Genomic DNA, 22,516 nt, shown 5'->3' on the forward strand with positions numbered 1-22,516 from the left:
TTATCATTTAATATTCTAAGTATTCATTAAATATCTTGTTTTTGATTACCACAAATCATTTTGGCTTTTCCTTTCTTACTTTATGAACGAACGTAAATGTATCCAGAGTCTTAGTTTAATTTCAGACTTACAGTTGAAATGGTCATGAAGATGCTGTGTGAAGACCAGGATGAGGAAAAGGAGGAGGCAATGCTTGGTCTTGATACTGAGTCGGAAATATCTGATGCTGAGGAACCTAGACTATGTTCTACTGGATCAAGCGTTGTGGGTGTGTCTCTTGAGTCCAGCTCTCCTAAATGAAGAAGGCTCCTTTAATGACATAGGAGACTCATCATGAAAGGAGCCTTCTCCTAAATGGAGAAGGAAGAATAAGTTGTTAATGAATATAGCAAAGAAACACCCAGCCATGCATGAAATAACGCATACATATATAACACTAATAATTTCCAATTAGTCCAGAATCCGTAAAGTTTCCCCAGGCCTGATTTGGTGAGTTTTCGTGTTTGTTCAAGCCGTCAAAACAGCCTTCAGCTTTGCTTTGACCTCATTGTATCTCCGTCATCTTAACAAGATGGAAATTAAAACTACCTTGATTTTTGAGTTTTCATCTTTAGGTAAATCTTAAAGAAAGTGCAAAAAAGAATCCCTGGATCCCCAACTCAATGCAATCAGTTCCATTCAAGCCCCAAGCGCTTTAGTAGTTTTTTTTATATTCTTGCTCAGATATAAACCAAGCACGGGTGAAAATGTATAACCTGCTTGCCAGAGATAATTGAATAGTTTCAGCTCTGAGAATAAATAAATACAAACTCAAAATACTAGAAAACTAATGTCTTTTATTATTTAGCTCATAAAAAAAACACTGTCAACGATTAAAATCTATGAAAGGACGAGACATCTGTGGGTTCATCTTTCAATAATTACTTGTGGTAGAGGTTTTACGGCAGAAAAACATGATCTGTGGTCCCTGCAGTAAACACGTTACTTTCCCTTGTCGACCCAGGCAAAGAAATTACATCGAGCCTCCCGATTGGAGGCATGGCCCTGAGGACGTGCACACACAAAGAACTGTTTACCCATGGTAGGCCCCTCCTTCTTCACAGTACGCAGCACACAGGGTTCCCTGTGGACCTTGCAGGAGGGCGGAGGAGGCGGTCCGTGAAGAACTGACTTCCAAAACATAGATGATGCTCCTGTGCTGGCACCCGAGTGTCCCACAGTGAGTTGTGTGGTTGAATGTTTTGTCTTTGCCTGATTGTTACACTTCTCTGCGGTGCTGCTGGTGCACGTCGGTGGGAAATGATTAATCAATGTCTCTGTATCTTCAGGAACTCTGTCTGTGACTGAGGAAACATGTTCTCTCGCTGTGGACTCTGTTTGTGAGTTTTGTGTTGAGGGGTTATCCAGGCTGAGAGGTGTTTCAGACGGTCTCAGAGGGGCTTCAGCAGGGGGAACAACACTTGTGGGTTTAGGTTTGAAAAAGGAAAGGAGGCTGCCTTGTGGCTTTGAATTAGTCTTTACTGTCTTTGTCTTTTTCCCTCTTGGGACAACAGAATCTGATGTTAATCCCCGTTTTTTACCAAAGACATTTCCAGCTCCCAGCGGGTTTAAATTCTCCATCTTTTCTCCCTCCTCCTGAGATCCAGGTAAAACGTCCCTCTGCTCAGACGGAGCTGACTTTGGATCGACCTTCACAAGGAAGCGTGAGAGTTTCTGCTGCTTTCCAACAAACTCTGGCAGGTAGCGAGTACAAAGGGGAGGAGGCTTGGAGTTGGGCACGAGAGGGCAGCTCAGTTGCCCCCACACAGGGCAGTGGTCGGACCCCTCCACCTCGGGCATGATGTCCGCCGTCACAAACTGCTCCTTGGCGAGCTGGTAATCAGCGAATATATAATCGATGCGGGTGCCGTAGTTGGTCTGCCGCGCTCCAGTGAGTGTGGACCAGCACGTGAAGGCGTTTGCTCGAGTTGGGTGGAAATAGCGAAACGTATCCACAAATTTTCCTCCGTGGACGGGATCTGTCGGAGTTTCCTCAGATTCTTCATCGAGTTCCTTCTTGTTCCGGTCTTCCTCTTGTTTGGCACCGTGCAGGAAACCATTCAGCCATTTCCTGCCAGGATGTTCACCAAAATCCTCCTAAGTAAGGACAAAATACATTTAGTTTTATTATGATGAATATGCAAACACACAATTACATTTTATTATATTACAGGAATCGTTTGACATTTTGGGAAACACTTTAATTAGGTTCCTTGCTGAGACTGATATCGCTCTCGTGTCAGTTTCTCAACTGTCTCCACCTATTTCCTGTATTTATTCTGAGCTAATCAGCTGCTGGATATAGTTTGATAATCAATTAACAGTCACAAGAGAGTTGTTAATGTTCTCATCAAACTTTATAAGATACTGAAAGTGTTTCGCCCAAAATGTCGAACTATTTTTACGTTAAAAAAAACGTTCTAACTTTTACTTACATTATCGCTGGGATCACAGTGGTCTATCGGCCGGTGAGATGTATTTACATCTCCTAAAACAATCACATGGCTGAAAAAAAACAGCAGTGAAAAAACTTTAGTTTAGTTAAGAGTAAGTTAATGTAACATTTCCACTCGTCCAAAAATGCGGTTAACATCTCATTTGTCATTGATCATAAATTATCAACAGTCCTAAAGTGTTAGAAGCAGGATAAACATACAATTTGGTCTCAGCACTCACCTGCCATCTTTCAGTACAGCTTCAGCCCGACACTGGAGCAGCTTGTAGAACTGCAGTTTGAACAGTTTTCGCTCCGGCTTTTCAGGATCAGCCCTCGGACAGTACACGTTGATGACGGTAACAGTTTGCACCTTTTCCTGACACCTGCGGGGGGGGGGGGGAACAAGGCTTAAAACAGTAAGAGCGTAGCCAACTACAGCTAATATACTCTGACAGAAAAATGTAGAATCACCGTAGAATCTCCCATTTCAAAATTTGCTTGGCTGAAAGTGACCTCGTCAAATGTATTTTTTTTTTTTACCAAAACTCTATAACTCCCCAAATATTTATTATAACATGATTAATGACAAAGAAGGGAACTAATCTGCAGATACAAGTCTGGAAGTATGTGGCTTTGTCACTTTGAAACTATTAAATACTCCAAATAAGATGAGAGAACCCTAAATATAAACACAAGATGGGATTGCATAGGTAATTGCTTTTATGAAAAAACACAGACTCCTCACAGAAACCTCAAAGTACACTGATTCTCTCTTACATGATTCGGTGCTGTGTGATGATGGCTCGTCCTTCATTGTCCAACAGCTGCAGCTTCTCGGTTGAGAACTCAGCATGGTCCCCGTAGCATCCCACGGCCCCCTGGTGGCTGGTGAGCAGACCAGTGAGACCCTCCTCAGCAGCGAAGGGAGTGGCACTGTCCTTACAGTAAGTGGCTACGCCTGTTCACGTCAGGAATGGGAAGTGAGTTAGTTTGGATGGTGCAGTAATGTTACAGAGCAACTGTAGAGCAGTGGTTACAGGGAGAATCTACCTGACTAATAAATAAGTGTCTAACATTATAATAATCTTTTAGTGAACAATGAATATAGTTGGAAAAATTCCAACTACAATTTGACCTTTAATGAAAACTCTGATGTTATTTTGATATTTTTTTAATAACGCGGAAGCAGGAGGGCCAGCTTGGTCCTGGGATATCCCCTTGACCCAGTGGAGGATGATGGCTGGCTGTCTTCTCTGGTGAAAAACCAGTTCCAACCCCTGCAGGACACCATCCCAGTACTGGGCAGCTCCTTCAGTGACTGAGACTAATCCAATGTCTGAAGGAGAGGGATCGCTGTTGTTCCTTCCTGCAGCAGCAAGACTGAACAACCAGTTCTGCTCCGAGTAGAACTACAAGCACCCATTATGGACTAACTCTGGTGTAACCTTCTTAATTTTCCAATATTCATTGTGTCTGTGCAATACAATAATTCACGTGCAAACCATTCACTGTGTATATTCTCAAACTGAACATATTATTCTTGTTTTTACACTGTATATATTATATTTTCCTTACACTCAAGTATTATAACTTGACACTTACATATTATAACTTGCTGGGGCCTATTTTTGACTCTTGCTGCTGCAATATTGCCAATTTCTCCATTGTGGGACTATTAAAAGAGTATTTTATCTTAATTTAGAGATTACTAGGTAAATTAATGGAACATTTTCATGTCGATTTGTAACAAGAATTGTGCCAATACTGCAAATTTTGGAGGTTTCTGTGAGGAGTCTGCGTTTGTTTAAAAAAATATTGTATTGGCTATTTATCAGTTTTTGTTTCATTTTCATAACAGCAACTACCTATGCAATCCCATCTTGTGTTGATATTTAGGGTTCTCTCATCTTGTTTGGAGTATTTAATAGTTTCAAAGGTGAAAAAAGCAAAATACTTCCAGACTTTTATCTGCAGATTAGTTCCCTTTCTTTGTCATTAAGGGTTAGGGTTATGTTATAATACATATTTGGGGAGTTAGACTATGCTCTTTCTGTTTTAAGCCTTGTCTTCTCTTTATTCACTGACGTCTGTGTCAGTTGCCATAACACATTACAACATAAGGAGCATTTTAACATTACTGTGAGGGACTCGATGACTTTAATGACTTGTTATGAGTTGTTATGACTGTGTAATTAACCTGAATATCCGCTGCGTCCTCGGCTGTAGCTGAAATACGAGTTGTATCCGTCCACGATGGCGCTTCTCTCATCCAGCAGGTCCCCTGGGGAGTGAAGGGAGGGGGGGGGTCTGTGTTATTATTATCACAACTTTCCTCACATGCACACGAGTCCGTTACATGGCGGCTGCCTCCTCTCCCCTCGTGTTAACCACCTACTTGTGACTTTAGTCTCCTGCACACAGATGATGTCCGCGTCCAGAGAATCCAGAGCCTGTTTGATTCCTCCTCTGAAAGTCCGGATCCCGTTTATATTCCAGGTGACAATCTTCATCTTGGAAAACTAACCCACAGCTGGGCAACCGCGGAAGTGAACCGGAAGTCTCTGGAACGTACGACGAGCGGAAGTCACATTTTTCACTCATTTTATTTCGGGGTTTGATTTCATATTTAGTGTTTGTTGATATAATATATGTTGTTTTTTTTTGTTAATTTTTTGAACTGGAAGTCATGGGAACGTACGAGTGGAAGTCACATTTATCACTCAATTTATTTCGGGGTTTTATTTCATTTTTAGTGTTTGTTGATATAATATATGTTTTTTTTTTGTTTATTTTTTGAACCGGAAGTCAGGGCAACGTACGAGCGGAAGTCACATTTTTCACTCATTTTATTTCGGGTTTTTTGTTTCCTATTAGTGTTTGTTGATATAATATATGTTTTTTATTTGTTTATTTTTTGAACCGGAAGTCAGGGGAACGTACGAGCGGAAGTCACATTTTTCACAAATTTTATTTCGGGGTTTGATTTCATATTTAGTGTTTGTTGATATAATAAATGTTTTTTATTTGTTAATTTTTTGTACCGGAAGTCACGTCTTTCACTCATTTATTACGGTTTTTATTTCCTATTTAGTGTTTGTTGGTATAATATATCTTTTTTATTAATTCAATAATTGTTAAATGTATATATGCGAATAAACAGTAGATAATTTTACCCAGAGAATCACGGAATATAATCACATTTGGTGTGGCTGCAGTTCCCCGCTGCCGAGCTAGGGGGCGCAGGAGCACCGATAGGGTTTCGGCGGGATTTTGACACTCGACCTCCGGGAGAGAAACGCGAGACGAACCGGGGGGTGGGAGCAGAGGAACCGGGGGGAGGGAGCAGAGACAGCGGCTGTTCAGCAGACACTAACCCGGACTAGCAGCTCGACCAGCAGTTGTGTTCAGTGACAGCTCCCGGAGGATGTTCGGCGCCACCGCCTGATGGCAGCCGCCCGAGCCGGGTCTTTGAAACACGACCGCACGGTGAGTCGCCGGCCATGTAGCTGCTAGCTAATTAGCTTCTCTGACAGGATCCGACCGGGGAACCTCCCCCCGTGTGCCCGGGTAGAGGATGTCGTCTTCCCCCGCTAAGGCCTGGTGAAATTGAGCTAATTCCAAAGCCAACTCACCGGTTGTCCACATTACTCAGGGTGACGTTGCTTGGTAGCATCGCGGTTGTCGTGATGCTAAAGCTAGGCGAGCTAGCCGGTCGGGCCATGTCCCAGCCCCGGTCCCACTCCCGGTTTATCCCCGTCCTGATGTGCGTCACCTCCGCGGGGGTGTAGCAACCTGCTCCCGGGGGACATGGTGAACACATAGCTGGGTTTTAAGGTGTGATTACTGCTCTTTATTAACCCTCATGGATGAGTTGTCAGCGGGGGAAGAGGGACAGATGCTCGGCTGCTTGGCACCGGGACAACCGGCGGCTGCTGCTTCCATCTTCGGTCAGAGAGGAGAGGACGAGGGGGGGAATGTGGCTCCCTCTGCCCCACCTAGTCCAACATTCATCAGGATTATATACCAGACACTAACATACCTCTATTATTCAGCTGCTTTTAGGGACTAGCTGGCTTTAGTGAGGGATGTTCCGGTGCTGATGTGGAATAGAAACGTAATGAATAGTGACAGCGTGGTCACTGCTGCGGTGAGGCGAGGAATCATCAGTTATAAGCTTGTTATAAACCACAGTGTTTGTCACCAGCTGTGAGACAAGCATTCAGATGTTTAATCCAGTTAAAGTAGAAGATTAATAGAGCATAAAACCCTGTTGTAGTAAAAGTAGGATCATCAGACTGTATTTAAGGTAAAAGTACCATTAGTGAACGACTTCTTTATGCAGAATAACCCCATTCCTGGACAATATGCATCAGATTATTGGATTATAAATATGTATATGAATTCCTGTTTGTATATTACTTTAATGTTGCAACACATACAGATGGATCTAAGTGTTGGTACTTCATATACTGCTGGGTGGCCGGTGAAGCTGTATCTGAGTCTCTTTGTTCATAATAGATTCAAGAGAAGATTCAAGAGTTTTATTATCAAATGCACAACAATAACATTAAGCAGTCGCTGGCAATGAAATGCTTGAGTCACAGGCTCTCTTCTAGCAATGCTCAAGTAATTACAACCCCAAAAAATAAAATAGAAATCGTATGAAATATCATTGTTGTCGTCATATTGATATAGAGAGAGATACAAAGACGGATAGATAGATAGATACAAAGATAGATAGAGAGGAAGAGTGATATATAGATAGATAGATAGATAGATACTTTATTGATTCCCAGAAGGTCAGTTTGTTCAGTTTTTTAGATTTACTGGCTCTGATGCTGCCGCCCCAACAGATGCTATACAGCTATAAAGTCATCAGTGACTAAATATATCAAATAGCAGTAATAACTTATAACATCTTAAAAACCAACATGGCTAGCAGGTGTTTACAGGTAATATATAATTGCTTGGATTTGCATCGTGGTTATTCTGTCTTTTCAGTACTTTCCCACACAACCAATCCCAGAATTAATCTACCCCCAGGCAGTTTGCTTAGCTGGTCTCACAATAAGACTCATACAAAACCTCTTTGCCATCCTGGCCATTGTTCTGAGTACTTTACATAACCACCATCTTTGTGTTTTTGTTTTTCTAGTTGGGAGTAATGAGAGCGTTCGAGTGAAGGAGGCAAGTGTCCCAGTAGAACATTGGCAGTTAAGTGGGAGGCCGGGCCAGGATGCTGGAGGCAGACGCAGACCCAGCAGGAGCAGCCGTGGAGTTAGAAGGGGAGGCAGAGATGGGGAGCGGAGACTTGAAGACGGAGGTGGTGCGGCTGTCTCTGGAGCTGGAGGAGGCCACGGAGGAGAAGCTCCAGGCCGCCCGCTACGGCCTGGAGGTGCTGGAGGAGAGTGCTGCTCTCAAGACCAAACACAGGCAACTGGAGGAGGAGCATGAAGCCCTCAAAGGGGAGCTGCAGCAGCTCAAAGAGGTAGGAGCACCCCAGGGCGCCTCAGGGTTATATTTATAAACCAAGACAACAAATTCAGAATCATTTCATCTAAGATTGTGAAGATTTCAAGTGATATTTTCTAATATATTCCAAATTCATATGTAGTTTATTGTATTTTTATTCTCATGTTACAGTTTTCCTCCATGTTGAAAGAATACTACAGGATTATTGAACACAACAATGGTGGCAGTCTTTTTATACTGGTAGAACTGGGCAAATCTGATTAACTGTTGCATCATTGCCAGACACAATGAACAAGACACAATGGAACCTTGTGTCTTTTCATGACTTCATAATGTAAATACTGTCAACATTTAAATGGTTGATATTTTATGAATATACACTATTTCTGCTCATGCTGCTCATTGTAATTGAAGATCTAACAAGTTCCCTTAAGACACAGCCTCTAACGAGACATGTATTTGTATATTATAATTAGAGCTGTACTGATACCAGCATGGGAAATGCCTGCGGAAATGCTGGGTCATGCATCTGTTAGTATGCAAAATCCCGTGCTTACAAGTACTGTTCATAGGGCGGCAGATATTCGTTAGAGTAGTGTTAGCCAAAGCAGGCTAAAATGTCAGCAATATTTCACACTGGAAAGTTCCAAAAGTACAACATCGATGTACTCGGTGTAGGCACCAATGCAAAGTCCAGTTATTGAGATCGGTATCAGGATAAATGGTATTTAATTTGATATATCTACCAGTGAGTCATGACATACATTTGTTTGCCCATCCCCTCAGTTCCTTATTTGGTAGCTGTCCATCTGCTGCTACCCTAACAGCTGTTTTACAGTTCTGATGTCATAAACTGTTGTAAACACTATTTAGGTGAGGAGGTCTTCCTACCACAGCATATCTTTTAAAACTTTTAACATGCTGCATTTTCACTGTTTGCCTTAAACCGATTTTGATCCTTAACTGCATAGCATTAAGGATTGAATGAGGTTAGCACCGGATCGCCAAGATGAAAAGATTAGACCAATATGTCAAATCTCAGATTATCATGTAGTACATGCCTCCCACAGATGTATTATGAATTATGGCATATGCATCTCATTTCCTTAATCTTTTAAACAAACAATGTGCTTCCCTTTTTTAAAATTGCCCCTTCTCTTGTTTTAATAATTACCCATTGTGCAGTAAAGCTGACAACAGATTTTATGGACATGTGTGTATTAAATCTTCGTGCCCTTGGTGTAAATGTCAAAGAGCCTCGAATGTGTTGGTGTTGCTGGAACAGACAGGGTTTTAAAAAACTGGTTTATGTAAGAAGGTAATCCCATAAATTTAAATTCCATTTTGCAAGTGTTTCATCTAAATTAGGAGACCTATAATGTTTATACCCTGCTTATTGTTGCACATATAGAATAACACTAAAATTGGTGCATCAAAATGTTTTATAACTGCATATCAAGCGAAGCTCTTTAGGTCTGACGGGACACAGTGGTACAGAATTTCAGTTATTTAGATAATCTGCATGAAGCTAATTTCTTGTCTGGGGTTTAACAAAGCAAACTCGTGTGTTGTAAATTATATCATTATATAACTGAACCTTGATGTTCAGCTGAGCGTGTTTAGTAGCACGTTCATTTCAATTAACACCCGATTTGATAGTTTTTTTTCTTTCTTAAGTAGTCATTGATGCATAATGTGTCAAGGTGGCTAATTATGGGAAGCTGGGAGGAAATGCATGTTACTACGATGCCAAGAACAATGCACAAAGTACAATGCTGGTGTTACGGTGTCTTGTTACCGAAACATCACAGCTATTCCCTCGCTGGTTGGATTACAGTCAATGGTTGTCGGGGAAAAATCTTTCCTCTCCTTTGTTAAAGGTGTCTTCTATCATGGTTTTTTGATAAGAGTAGCACATCTGCATTTGTCTTTAAGCACCACAAATGTTCCAGTATGTGTTACATGCTGTAGTCTGCCGTATTCTACACACTTTGCCCTTTCCTAAGCCCTTTTTTGTTTTTGTGAAGGCATTTTTAGATTCTGTTAGCAGCCAGAAGCGTGCAGCGGCTGATGGAGAGTGCCGGGAGGAAAATCTTCTGCAGGAGACTGCCACTAAGGAGGCTGCCTTGGCAACCCGCATAGAGGAAGTGCAGGCCGAGCTCAAGCAGTCACGCCTTGCTCTGGGCAATGCACATGCAGAGATCGATAGATTGGGGGTAGTCTCCACCCAGTTAAAGAAGGTATGGTGTTCTCTGTTCCCCTGTATGTTGGTGATGTACTTTATTCTATAATGTTTCATTCATTTCATTCAACTTCAGACTGAGCCCCTCATTCCCACTGTATAATGAACAGTGCATGACATGAATGTTGTAAGAATGTGGGTAAAGTCTGGTGTTTTGCACTTATTTGACATTGGATTGTGTTTGACAGGAGTGTGAGTGTCTGGAGGCGGAGAAGGGCCATCTGAGGGACGAGATGAAGGAATACAAAGTACGTGAGCTACGCCAGTTGCAGGACAATGGCGAGCTTGAAGAAGAAAACACATCGCTGCAAAAACAGGTGTCTGTGTTGAAAGAAAACCAGGTCAGTGATTAGAGTTGCATTACTTATTAGGTTTAAGCTCTACCTGCTAACTAACTGGAAGTGGGGTTGAATATAAAAAAAAAGAAATGTTTTTGAGCTAATATGCTTGTGTGCTAGTGAAGCACATTCAGTTGTTGAGACTCTATCAGGCCCTTGTTGTAGACGACAACAACATTTGTCACTGATAGAGTCACGACTTTTCCTGCGACTGCCGTGCATTCTCTTCAAAATTTGAATCTCTAATATGCTTGTTGATGAAACTTAACAACCAGGTTACAAATGTGAGACTGGAAGGCCTTTGTTTAAACAGGATGCCTTTTCCATTTCTCAGTGAATTCCCAGTATGGTTGCTTCCCTTGAGAACCAGTTGCCATGCTCAAGAAAAACAGTTCTCGGGCAGTATGCCACTGAAAATAAATATTTATAGTTGGAAGTAGCACTGTGACTCACCACCAGTAATTTCATGAATCACAGATGATTGCAGGACATTGCGATTGCTTAAGGAAATTGTTTTGTGCAAATAAAGTTTTATATCCTGATAGCAGTCTGTCATGAGAAATTGTGAAATAGTCATCAACTGATGGGGATCAGATAAGTTTCAAATTACTTTTAATGGGTTATATTATTTTAAACAGGCACCGTCAAGTTATGTTCAATGCTGCTCTGGACATAGCACATGGTTGTGAGCTACTGATTTAATGCATCTCATGCTGGTTCGCCCATTCAGCAAAGCAACACTGAACTATTTGATTATTTTTTGTTGTGTAGGTGTTTTTATCTGTTTTAAACCTGACTCCATTACAATTCTATAATGTTCATGTGCAGTTATCGTCAATTTTCTTTGTACTTAAATCAAAATGAGGGGAGAGGAATCTTAGAAAACAAGATGGCATGAGACATTTAAACAAATTTGAAGTAATCCTTAAACTATATAGACGTTTCATTTATATAGTCTGGGAATTATAAACAACTCGGCCTGTTGAAAATTCTCCTCAAAAATGTTGTGTCCTGCAGGATAAAGGACGTTAAGTATTTGTGTAGTTACATGTTGGTACTGACGTGAGGCTGTCTTTGTTTTGTCATTGGTTGGAATCTTGAGGGTGTGAGACGAACGCTGCCAAGGGCAGAAGGACCTTCTGTGTATATTGAAGCTCTGCCAACTCAAATTGTCCGTGACGAGATCAAGATATAACAGATGCTTGTTTATATGTGCTCGGCCTGTTACATGATTTATATATTTACATAAAGTCTTGTCTCTGGTGTGAAAAAGAATAAAAGGTTTTAGTTTAGATGAAAATCCAAAATGACCTTGAGTACTGTCAGTCATATACTAATGTTACATCTTGATCTAATTTTAAAATATATACTTTCATTTTTATATAATTACCACGCATGTAAAATGTGGATGTAATTAACAATGAAAATCATAATTGGTGCTGATCATTTAATTATCACTCCAATTATAATTTCCCTTGTTACAAATTGTCCAAGCCTCTAGGTATTTGACTGTAACACTCTTATACGGATATATTTACATGTTGGAGCTAGAATTTGCATCTGTATCTGTTAAAAAAACAGAAACACTTTCACGTGGTTGTTGCTTTTATCACTTTTCAGGTCGAGTTTGAATCAATGAAGCTGGAGCTGACCCAGAAGAACGAGGAGCAGGATGAGTTGCGAGCTCAGCTGGAGGAGGCAGGGAGGCTGAGGGAGATCGCAGAGATGCAGCTGGATGAGGCTCTGGAAGCCCTGAAGGAGGAGAGGGAGCAGAAGAACAGTCTGCGGCGGGAGCTCTCCTCCCTGACCCTTCACCCCTTCGATACTGTGGGGAACCTGGAGCTCCACTTGGACCAGCTGGATGACAGCCAGGAGCGGGGCCAGGGGGGAGAGGGAGCGGGAGAGGACCAGGACAGCGGCTATAACAATGGTCCTGGCTCTGCTCCCAATTCTGCTCACCCTCCTCACTTGGGGGGCTCCAAAAGTAACGGCCTCATCCACTGCTCTACTCCGCGAACCAGTGATGTGTTCCTGCGTGCTCCAGCTTCCGGGCTGGTGTCCGACCTACTGAGTGAGCTGCACTTCTCAGACAGTCAGAAATTGAAACAGCAGCTCCTACAGGTAGGTCACATGACCGGTTTATTAATAGGATTCAATTATGTAAATAGTGAAGCTTACATGTGATTTAGAGAGCAAAATAAAATGGTTTTATTTCCGTTTTAGTCTGAGTTTTTCATGGCAACCCGCCTGTTATTTCATGGGATGCCTTTTTTGCAGAGGTGATAGTCGGGTTTACTATGGAACCTTCAGGAATGGTTTTAAGTTCATGAACAGTCACATAATTTTATAATCCGGTTTAGAGAAGTCAACTTCCAATCTCAGCAAACCTCCAGTAAAATGAAATGTAGTTACAGTATTCGCTTGTGATAGTTTTGTAATAAACTTATTCTATTAGCTGTTTACAAACATATATATATTAATATCATGACAATAATATTAATGCAGTAGTTATAGAATCAAATTATAGAACCCAAATTTATAAATGCACCAAGAGCTTTAGGCAGTGATGAACAGGCACAAAATGGCTTCTGCTTCTGCTATGTATAGAGCCTGTGCACAATGTAGTCATTAACAAGCAACACATTTTTGATTACATATTTTTTGCTTATTTTACAGAATTGTCTTCACGTTTAGATGAACATTATATATTTAAAATGTCTGCCACTTTTTCAAGTGGCACAGAACAGTGAGTTTCCTACAGGTTAGTTCATGTGACTAAACTGCCACAGCTTGTCGAGACTCAAATGTCAACTGCTTCCTGCTCTCGACCACATCCGTGACGGGGTTTCAGTGTCTATAATATCAACAAACACCTACTACCATCTACAGTGCTTCACCAAATAACTAAGTCACCTCACACCTGATGCAGTTGTGCTTTTCAAGTTTAGGGTACTTAGAATAATGAAGGATGTCTTGAACTGTCAATGCTCCTGTATAAAGGAAATATATAATTCATGATGCACTTAAACAGGGGGTTGGGCAGCCCTATGCACCAGATGTTGAGAGTGTGGTGTGGAATGGGGTCATCCATTAAAAATGCATTGAGTGGAGGTGGTTGGGGGAGACATTTATGTTATAGAGAATGTCCTTTTGTGTAATGAAAAATGATCTGTTCTATTCTGTTGATTGAAATAGATCATTACTCAATTCATTCACAAATGAAATTAATAGTCAGATTCATACTGCATGTTCATTCCTCACCTCAAGAATGTCCCCTTGTGTTCACTCAGGCTGAACGAGAGAAGTCCGGCCTGTCCAGCAAAGTGGAGGAGCTGCAGATGCAGCTGGTAATGTCCCGGCAGGCGCTGAGTCAGCAAGTGGACAAGGTTGGCTCCCTCACCCAGCAGCTGGAGGCCGTGCAGAGCAGCCAGCAGAACCACCAGGAGGCAGAAGACGGGGGGGATGATGGCGACGCGGAGATTGATGAAGGTGGCAATGGTGTCTTTGACTATGAGGTAGACACCAAGAGCAAGGAGGTGCTGGAGGCCCGCATGCGTTCAGCCAGCGAAGAGCTCCTGAAGGTGCGAGATGAACTGACTCAGGCAGGAACTCGTTATAACACGCTAGAGCACCGATACAAGCATGAGAAGGATCGCTGGCGGGGAGAGGCCCAGGAGCTGGCCGACAAGATCCGTCAATGCATCAAGTCCAGTAAACAGGACCAGGATCGCATCAGTGAGCTGGAGAAGGAGATCGGAGCCACGCGGAAAGTGGCGATCGATTCCGAAGGGCATTTAACCGTTGCCCAGGAAGAGCTGCTGGCGTTCTCTGAGGAGCTGTCCAACCTCTATCACCACATCTGTGTCTGCAACAACCTGACACCCAAGCGAGTCACCCTGGACTATTACCGTGACGGTGCCAGGGCGAGTGGCTCAGCGAGTAATGCAAGAAGAGCACACCAATTATACTTGCAGCAGAATGCCCAGAAGAAGACTCGGCCCAATGAGATGTTCGTCTCCAAAGCTGCAGCACTGCAGTTCATGGGAGAGGTGGACAGTGCAGGAACCAGTGGAGACTCTCCTAACTGCCCTGGGTCGCCCACCCTGGATTTCAGGGACCCTTCGAACGTTCGCAACTTGGTAGCTGTCATACGTTGTCAGATCAAACACCTCCGGGTAAGACAGTACTGCTTGTCACAGTCTTTTATCTCAAATAGTACTTGAATGTTTGTGAACATTTTATTTATTTTTTATCCTGAAAGCCTATTTTCTTCTGTGTGCTTTTCGTCCTGTACAAATTTCTCACTGAACTTAATTCTCAGCTCAGACTGTTAACTAGCTCAGAAGCTGCCATGTCTGTACAAATCCATTGCCTGCTGCAGGACTTGCTGACACGTGTGTGTGGGTTTGAATGGATTGGATTATCTGGGGTCAAAGTTGTGCCTTCACTGCGGAAAATCCTTTCAGAAAATTCCTTGTTCCCTGTTGTGAAGCCCATCCTGAAACGCATATCGATGCCCTTGTACCCTCAGTTTAATGTTGCAGACAAATCAGAGACTTTAATTGTTGTGGTTGCAGCCATTAACTAAATGTTTCCTTTGCTGAAATTACAATAAAAGCCTCCTTTTTAAATTGAAGCAAAAGAATACTCTGTAATTATGTTTCCTGAATTCTGTTTCCCCAGGTGGCGGTTGACCTCTGTCGTCAGAGGGGTGCGATGCCTTACTCGGGGCTCAGCATCAGTGGGGAGTCGGAGCGGGATGCCGAGAGCCTCTTGGAGGAAGTTCTTAAACTCAAGTCCCTTCTCAGCACCAAGAGGGAACAGATAGCTACTCTAAGGACGGTGCTCAAGGCTAACAAACAGGTAGGTCACAGTAAAGACACTGGCTTGGATAAGATCTGCCCATTTTGTCTGGGTGAATATATTTGTCTAGTTTTCCATTTGAGCGTACTGCTGTAAGCCAACCTGACCTGTCAAGGACTTATCCCTGAAACACTGTCCTCTAACTTTCCAAAACAAGCTTCACACATCTCTATTTTTACTGAGAGGCCTTGGTCATTAGGTAAATAGTTTATTGTGAAATGTAGCCTTCCTTCTGATGCCTGCTGAACGAAATCGGCCAGAATAATTATTATTTTATAACGTGAGAGTCTTTCTTCAGCATTATTTATGCATAATATTCACACGAACAGTATGGCTGACCTGTCTCTTCGGTGTCTGGTCTAGACAGTCCCTCGGGCTCACATGGCTCTGCACCTTGAGTAGAGAGCTAGTACACCGCATGACCGGCTTAATTTCCTGAGCTGTCACTCTCTCTTTTACGCACATGCATACACACAAACACAAACAAGGTAATCTGCTTGGCGGGACTATGCCCCATACAGCGCAGTTTACCTTCTCAAGTCTGGTTTCTAGGGACTATGTTAGGCCTCCCTGTGTGTCTGGGAGGTACTTATGTTCTTAAGAGACTTTCCCATAAAGTCACAGGTATGTAAAGAGGAAAATTGGGAGGGACAGACTGTCCAACTCACAGTACTATTGTTGTACTGGTAATTGATCTTCCAAAGTCTGTTAAAGATTACTCTTTGACATGTTGGGGTCACTGGGAACTGGAAAGTAGGGACAGTAATGATGACGCTCACAGCTTGTTTTAATACTAAGTTATCCGGTCGGGTAACTAAGGTAATTCCTGTGTAGGATAGTGTTGTCATAGTAAAATATGGGTATTATGAAAATATTTTGTCTAATCTACACAAATCCTTCATGATAATATGCTCTCGATCTTGATGGAGTCATATAATGATGGTGGTTTATTATCTTGTGGTTAAATTACACTGGTATGTTCTGTCCATGCAGACTGCAGAGTTGGCCCTGTCCAATCTGAAAACTAAGTATGAGACAGAGAAGAGCATGGTGTCCGAGACCATGATGAAGCTGCGGAATGAGCTGAAAGCCCTGAAGGAGGACGCCGCCACCTTCTCTTCCCTCCGAGTCATGTTCGCCAGTCGGTAAGTCTTCCTTTTTTATCTCTGTTCTATTCAGCAGTGTTATAAAGGAGGAAGGGACTTGCATTTCTGTTTTCGTGTGGTGTGACACTGGAACTTTTTGATTGATTTAAGTCTCTTTTGAGTGAAATACAGTATGTTGACTAGCTCCGATTGTCTGGTCCTTGCCACTCTGCCAGTGCTCTTCATGCTTAGTAATGGTGCTGTTGTTGTGGTGCAGCTTTTGCTGCCACGCATGTAATAAGCTTACCACGCTTATTACGCCTGTGGACAATCCACTGGTTCACATGAAGATTACGAGCCACATGCTCTGCCCTGTGCCGATGGGGGAGGAGGCAAGGACAGATTTGTCGCATCAAGCCAGGTCACCTCAGGGACGGAGGATCCAAATGTTGGTGGGAGATGGGGGGGGGGGGGGAGACATGAGATTGAGTGAGAAGGTGCTTTTGAGCGTTAATACCTCACTCACGGTCACTAATCACTAACCTCTTCTGAGCAGCAGTCAACATGTTTGGAGAGAAGATTTTTCAAAGTCTTTAAATTAAAGGGTTTTGTGTTGTGAGACAAGCAGTAGGAATGTTGGTTTTCCTGTTTGTTATCTGAGTGAGAATCCTGCGTTAGCCTGGGTAGGTCCTCTCCAGACAGTTATGAGCTGGCATTTGATTATCCTTAAGACGGATTGGAGAACAGACAGACGTCAAGGACTACAGCTGCAACAGGCTAAAGACTAAAGCATTTTAAGATCCCCTGCTCTTAATTAAGATTACTGGTGCCATCATGTGGATAGCTGCAGTAAGTGCATTTCTACAAGGGAGTATTTTTTAACTCTTTATCCAGTCATAGTATGTTCTTATTGTTGTCCTCCCTTTTGTTCTAGCTCTTAAAAGTATTATTTGAATCAATCAACATAAATTAATTAATTGCTTCTAAATTTAATTATCAAGTTTGGCACCAGATCCTCAAACGTTGACAATTTTATGAAATGTCGGAATAGCTCTTTGTCCTTGACATCTTATAAATGTGTTTTTAATATTTTTTAGATATATTTAACTAGATGAATCAATAATAAAAATAATCTTTAGTTGCCATACTAGTGTTTGGTCACAGCTGGTGTTTCAATGTGTGCCTAACCCACTTAAAGTAATGTAAGCATGTGTTTTGTGTGGCTTTGTGCTTTAATGTGCTCCTCCCTGCTTGTGCATGTTGCATCTTTACCTTGTGTGTGCATCTCTCAGGTGTGACCAGTATGTCACTCAGCTGGATGAGATGCAGAGGCAGCTGGTAGCGGCTGAGGATGAGAAGAAGACACTGAATTCTCTCCTGCGCATGGCCATCCAGCAGAAGCTGGCTCTCACCCAGCGACTGGAGGATCTGGAGACGCCTCTGTCTCCCCACAGCTTGAACAGCAGCCCTCGCCGCTCCCGAGCCAAAGAACTGGCCACCAAGTCAGGCCGGGCCTCGAGGAGTCCCCGGAGCAGTCCTGCACGGCCGCAGCTGAGGAGCAGTCCGCGGGCAAGCCCGGTTCTCGGCGTTCCTGCCATGGCCACACACCACCTGCGAGCTCTAACCCGAAGCCTCCACACAAGCCCTGTAAGAACCCCTCTCTCTGTTTGTCCTGACAGTCCTGTCCCAGCAAGCAGCCGAGGCAAGGGTCTCCCGCGAGACGCCACTTTCATTAGAAGTCGTAGTGTCAATGATTTCTTTAATGCCGAGTCAAAAACTGGCTATTCCCTCACACGTAAACGTTCCACTAGCTCTGTGAACAGTGAGGTCATGGTCAGAACAAAAGTCAGTGATTCAAAGAAGGCTGCGTTAGGCCGCAGGGCTTCAGCCCCGGGTCGCCAGGACACCTTCATCACAACCCGCGTTATTCAGGCCTCTGCCACCAGGCTAAAGTCTGCTTATACCTCATCCAGTGATCTAACCTCTTCCAAAGCTTTGTGTGTGTATCCTAACAAATATGAAGCATGGAGTGAAAATAAACAAAAGCCTGATCTAATACCAAACTCTGACCCATCGGTGAGAAGAAAGCAACCTCCGGCTCGAGGGTCTAACTCTGCACAAGCAGCCGCTGCATGCCGTAACACCGTTCAGTCAGACCTGGCTTCCTCTCAGATGAGTGCTAAGTCTTCAGGGGCCATGACCCCCACATCTCTCTCTGCTCACAACCCACCTGGTAAGGCCAGGATGACAGGGATCTGTAGAGAGTCCAGACAAAGAGCCTCCACTTCCATGTGTAGAACCATAGAGGAATCACACACTAACGTTAGTAAGGGCTCTGGTAACAAAGCTCAGGCTGCGTCTGGCCGGGCCCGGAGCTCTCACTCCAAATCATCCCGCAGGCGGTGAGAGAAGGAAATCAGATTTATGATCTAAACTAAGCTACATTATCTATGATTATACCATCAATATTAACTACGTTGTTTCCTTTTGTTATAAAATACCAAATAAGCTATCACTAAGATTTGGAACATTTGCTTTTGCACAAATTTTTACATCTCTTTAAACCAAACTGCCTTTTACTTGCTGATCCTTAATACGTGTATTGACCTGTTCATCCTTATAAATTATCCTCACCTTTTTTACATTCATTATTTTATTTTTTTTGCTTGAACTAAATGTTTTCTTTTGTCTCTGTCCCACCCTGTCTCTGTAGCGCTGAAACACTCCTTCCATTACTCCAACCCCCCTCTTCTCCATAAGGACCTGTCTTCATGTTGACTCCCCGGCTCCTTCCTCCTTTCCTGACTCGAGACATCCTGTTCATCCCAGATACGATGCTACATTCCCCACTCTACCCTCCAGAACCATGGATTAAATAAAAAAAAAAAGCTAAAAACAAAAGTAAAAAAAATAAGATCTCTCATCCGGCCCTCCTGGTCTTCTCTGCTTGGGAGAGGAGAAACCTGCATGCAGCCCGGAGAAGGATGAAGAGACAAATGTGCTGCTCATTGCTCTGTGAAGTCATTGACTGTGTCTTGTCCGAAGTTCTAACTTCCATCTGGTCTTGTTCAAGGCTGTGTGTCGTGGTCAACCACTGACCACTATTTATTCCAGAATGAGACTATTCACAATCAGTATTACTGTCCTCAGCCTTTGAATCAAGGCTATGATCTGTTTTATGTCCTTACCCTTCTTGCCTTTAGTCTGGCATCCTGGTCAGGTCTGTCTGGCGTCTGTTAGTGTGTGTAAGCCTTAGATCATCTGTGAAAGGTCTCCCAGGTAGTGGTTTTATTAGAGCAGCTTAGCCTTACTAAAATGAGTTCTATCCTAAAAGTAGAGAGTTTGACATAGTCTTGAGATTTCTCCCTCTTGCTGGTGGTACAGTTACATGCCGTTATTTTGAATCCGGCTTCAGCCACACCCTTTAACTAAAGGTCAGTAAACATACATTTCATTGATTTGGAATGGGTCAGCCATACGCTCACCACCCTCAGGTCAAACAGTGATCAGACACTTGATTTGGGAGATCTTTAACTTGCATTTTACTTTGCAAACTATGCAGACCAAGTCAGGACAGTGCCTGTATGCTCCTGCTGTTCTTGAGGATCAGGGTGGTCTTTGGAACTTACCCTCACTTTGAGTTAATAGTGGCTGACCGCAGCCCTTTACAACAGCCATATAGCATCTCTCATTACAATCAGCTTTGTGAATCCATCTGGGAGTGCATAGTGGCCCAAATGCAAGCATCCTATTGGCTGGTGATGTCCTCTTCTCGGGGTGTTTAAAAAGACCGGTTAAATTCTGCTGGTCTCTTGGGCCACGTTCATTTCTCTCAATTGCAAAAGTCACAACAGTTTCCCATTCTGCTTCTGCTTTTTGTCACTCCAGCTAAGCAGCGATTGCCATGTTTTGTGTTTCATCACTTAACATCCCAACGCTCATGTGTGCTACCAAAGTAAGCATGTTTTAAAGAAACACTGTTACCCACAGCAAGCTAAGTTTCTCCTCCTGGGGCTACGCCATCCATCGGTTTCCCTTATTAATACTAATCATGTAAGCCGGCTGCTTGTAGAGAACTGAACCAATAATGTCACATAATTGCATTAATACAGTATTTTAAATCGAGCAGCCCGATATATTTCACAACAATAAATAAATAATAGAAACTAAAATATTTCAAAGCAAGATGAGAAAGCAAATTAAAAAAACCTTAACATGGAACTATACTCGTAATCATATGTACTGCTTATACTGTAGTTTGCTGGCGACATTTCATACGTCAACATTGGCACCATGACACCACCTGTCTGATTGAGTTCAGTTTATTATATTCAAATTGAATTGATTTAGATGTGAACAATCATGACCACGTTCAGAAATGGATGTTTAACAGATGAGGAGAAAGTTTGGCATCAATTTTTCAACTTCATCTTTCCTGTGGTTCAAAGAAAAAGGAGCCCACATCCTGCTGATCTTTTTTTAAAAAATATTATTTTTAGTGCCTTGGTTTTTGAACTTGTCTGATGTTTTTTTTAGACTACATGACATTTTCTTAAAAAAGAAGGTACAATTCCACACTGTAGTTTGAAGTTATGATTTCTCTGCATCTGAGGAAACTCGGGGAGCAGTTTTAGCACTGAATACAATTATGTCTTTTTGGTAAAATATTTTCACTTTTTAGCTTGCATGCCTTGTATGAAGTCATTAGTGTTGACTAATGAATAATTTGACATCAGATTTACCTTGAATTAATAGTCGCCACTATTTATAATAGAGACGTACTTCTGTGAGACGAGTTACTGTATACAAAGCTGAAAATGAAGCACATAACATCAAACACATATATACAATATAACAATATGGTTTTGAAAGTGTTATTAACCAGTTCTTGTACTGAACTGTTTATGAACTTGTGCTAAAAAGTGAAAATGCTTTTACAAAAACGTCATATTACTTTGAAGGTTGTAAAATGATTCTTTTGATCTATTTAATTCACTCTGTGCACATGGCTGTATAATTTAAGTACCGTTGTTGTATAATATTTTAACTGTATTTATGTGGTCTGCGTTCTGTGTAAATTTGCTCACTCCGCATAACACATCCGGTGGTCCTCAACTTTTTATGTGTATGCAAAGTGGACCTTTCATTGACCTGTTAACCGCTTTCGTCATGAGGAATAAAAACGAGCCAATGCTGTAAATGGACTGTGATGTTTTGTGATGAAATAGTGCAACAGAATCCTGATGTGCTTTCACTTCACCACATGACATCATCCAACAAACTACTATTGTTTTGTGGTAACGTTTTTTCTGTGGCATGTGATGGAAAGTGCTCATTCTAAAATGTTGGTGGATTCTTTTCCTAATTGGTAGGAAAATTTGAGGAAATATTCCAGTTGCCATATCAATAAAGTCTGGAGGAATAAATATCAGTGAGCAGTTTAACTAATAACACAATTTAAATGACTTTACCCCTGAGATACAGCTAAAAAGATGCAATTTGTTTACAAATAAACTAAAGTTTAAAAAAGAAATCTGTTAAAATAATCGTTGATGACCTTTGAAGAGATGGTCCTGAATTTATTTTGAAACTTGCATAAAATAAATAAAGCACTCCTGCCACATGTTTTGTAATTTAAATAATATACAGAATGCACTGAAGAAAAAAATTATAATGATAGTAAACCTGAGATATTTGGAAAGGAAGTGGTACATAAGTATAAACAAAGAGGATTAGTAGGTGATTTCAGTGAAAATAGTTTAATGTTCTTTTTATAGTGTATCAAATTGAGTGAATGAAATACTAATGATACAGAATTCTGCATAACAGATTTCAGCCTTCAGGTGAGCAGTAGGATTTATAACGGAATTTAAATGAGAATATAAATAAATTAAACAAAAGAAAACTTTACGTGACAGATTAAGTTTTAAACAAAACTATAACCAATGATAAAATATTCTCCTTTACATATACAATACAAAGATAACACTCAAGTGAAACAAACAAATTATCCAAATATGATAAACAACAGATTATTTTT

At 41.9% G+C, this 22,516-nt stretch overlaps 2 protein-coding genes across 2 annotated transcripts; one reads left to right on the plus strand and one right to left on the minus strand.

Annotated features, from left to right (window-relative positions):
* Window positions 1-840: 840 nt before the first annotated feature.
* On the minus strand, window positions 841-5,003 carry apex2 (APEX nuclease (apurinic/apyrimidinic endonuclease) 2). The gene is made up of 6 exons (XM_061075075.1): window positions 4,872-5,003; window positions 4,674-4,757; window positions 3,254-3,434; window positions 2,716-2,859; window positions 2,475-2,544; window positions 841-2,136 (listed from the first exon to the last, which is right to left on the minus strand). The coding sequence occupies exons 1-6, from the start codon at window positions 4,984-4,986 to the stop codon at window positions 982-984; spliced, it is 1,749 nt and encodes a 582-aa protein (XP_060931058.1). The 5' UTR covers window positions 4,987-5,003; the 3' UTR covers window positions 841-981.
* Window positions 5,004-5,805: 802 nt separating this feature from the next.
* On the plus strand, window positions 5,806-21,676 carry zgc:162200 (uncharacterized protein LOC558638 homolog). Its single transcript, XM_061075366.1, has 10 exons — window positions 5,806-5,962; window positions 7,632-7,964; window positions 9,976-10,188; window positions 10,379-10,531; window positions 12,149-12,649; window positions 13,819-14,703; window positions 15,212-15,391; window positions 16,385-16,536; window positions 17,769-18,123; window positions 19,190-21,676. Exons 2-10 carry the CDS (start codon window positions 7,713-7,715, stop codon window positions 19,193-19,195), a joined length of 2,697 nt encoding a protein of 898 aa, XP_060931349.1. The 5' UTR covers window positions 5,806-5,962; window positions 7,632-7,712; the 3' UTR covers window positions 19,196-21,676.
* Window positions 21,677-22,516: the final 840 nt, after the last annotated feature.

The sequence above is a fragment of the Limanda limanda genome, chromosome 7 (assembly GCF_963576545.1).
Source record: "Limanda limanda chromosome 7, fLimLim1.1, whole genome shotgun sequence".
NCBI classification, from domain to species: Eukaryota; Metazoa; Chordata; class Actinopteri; order Pleuronectiformes; family Pleuronectidae; genus Limanda; species Limanda limanda.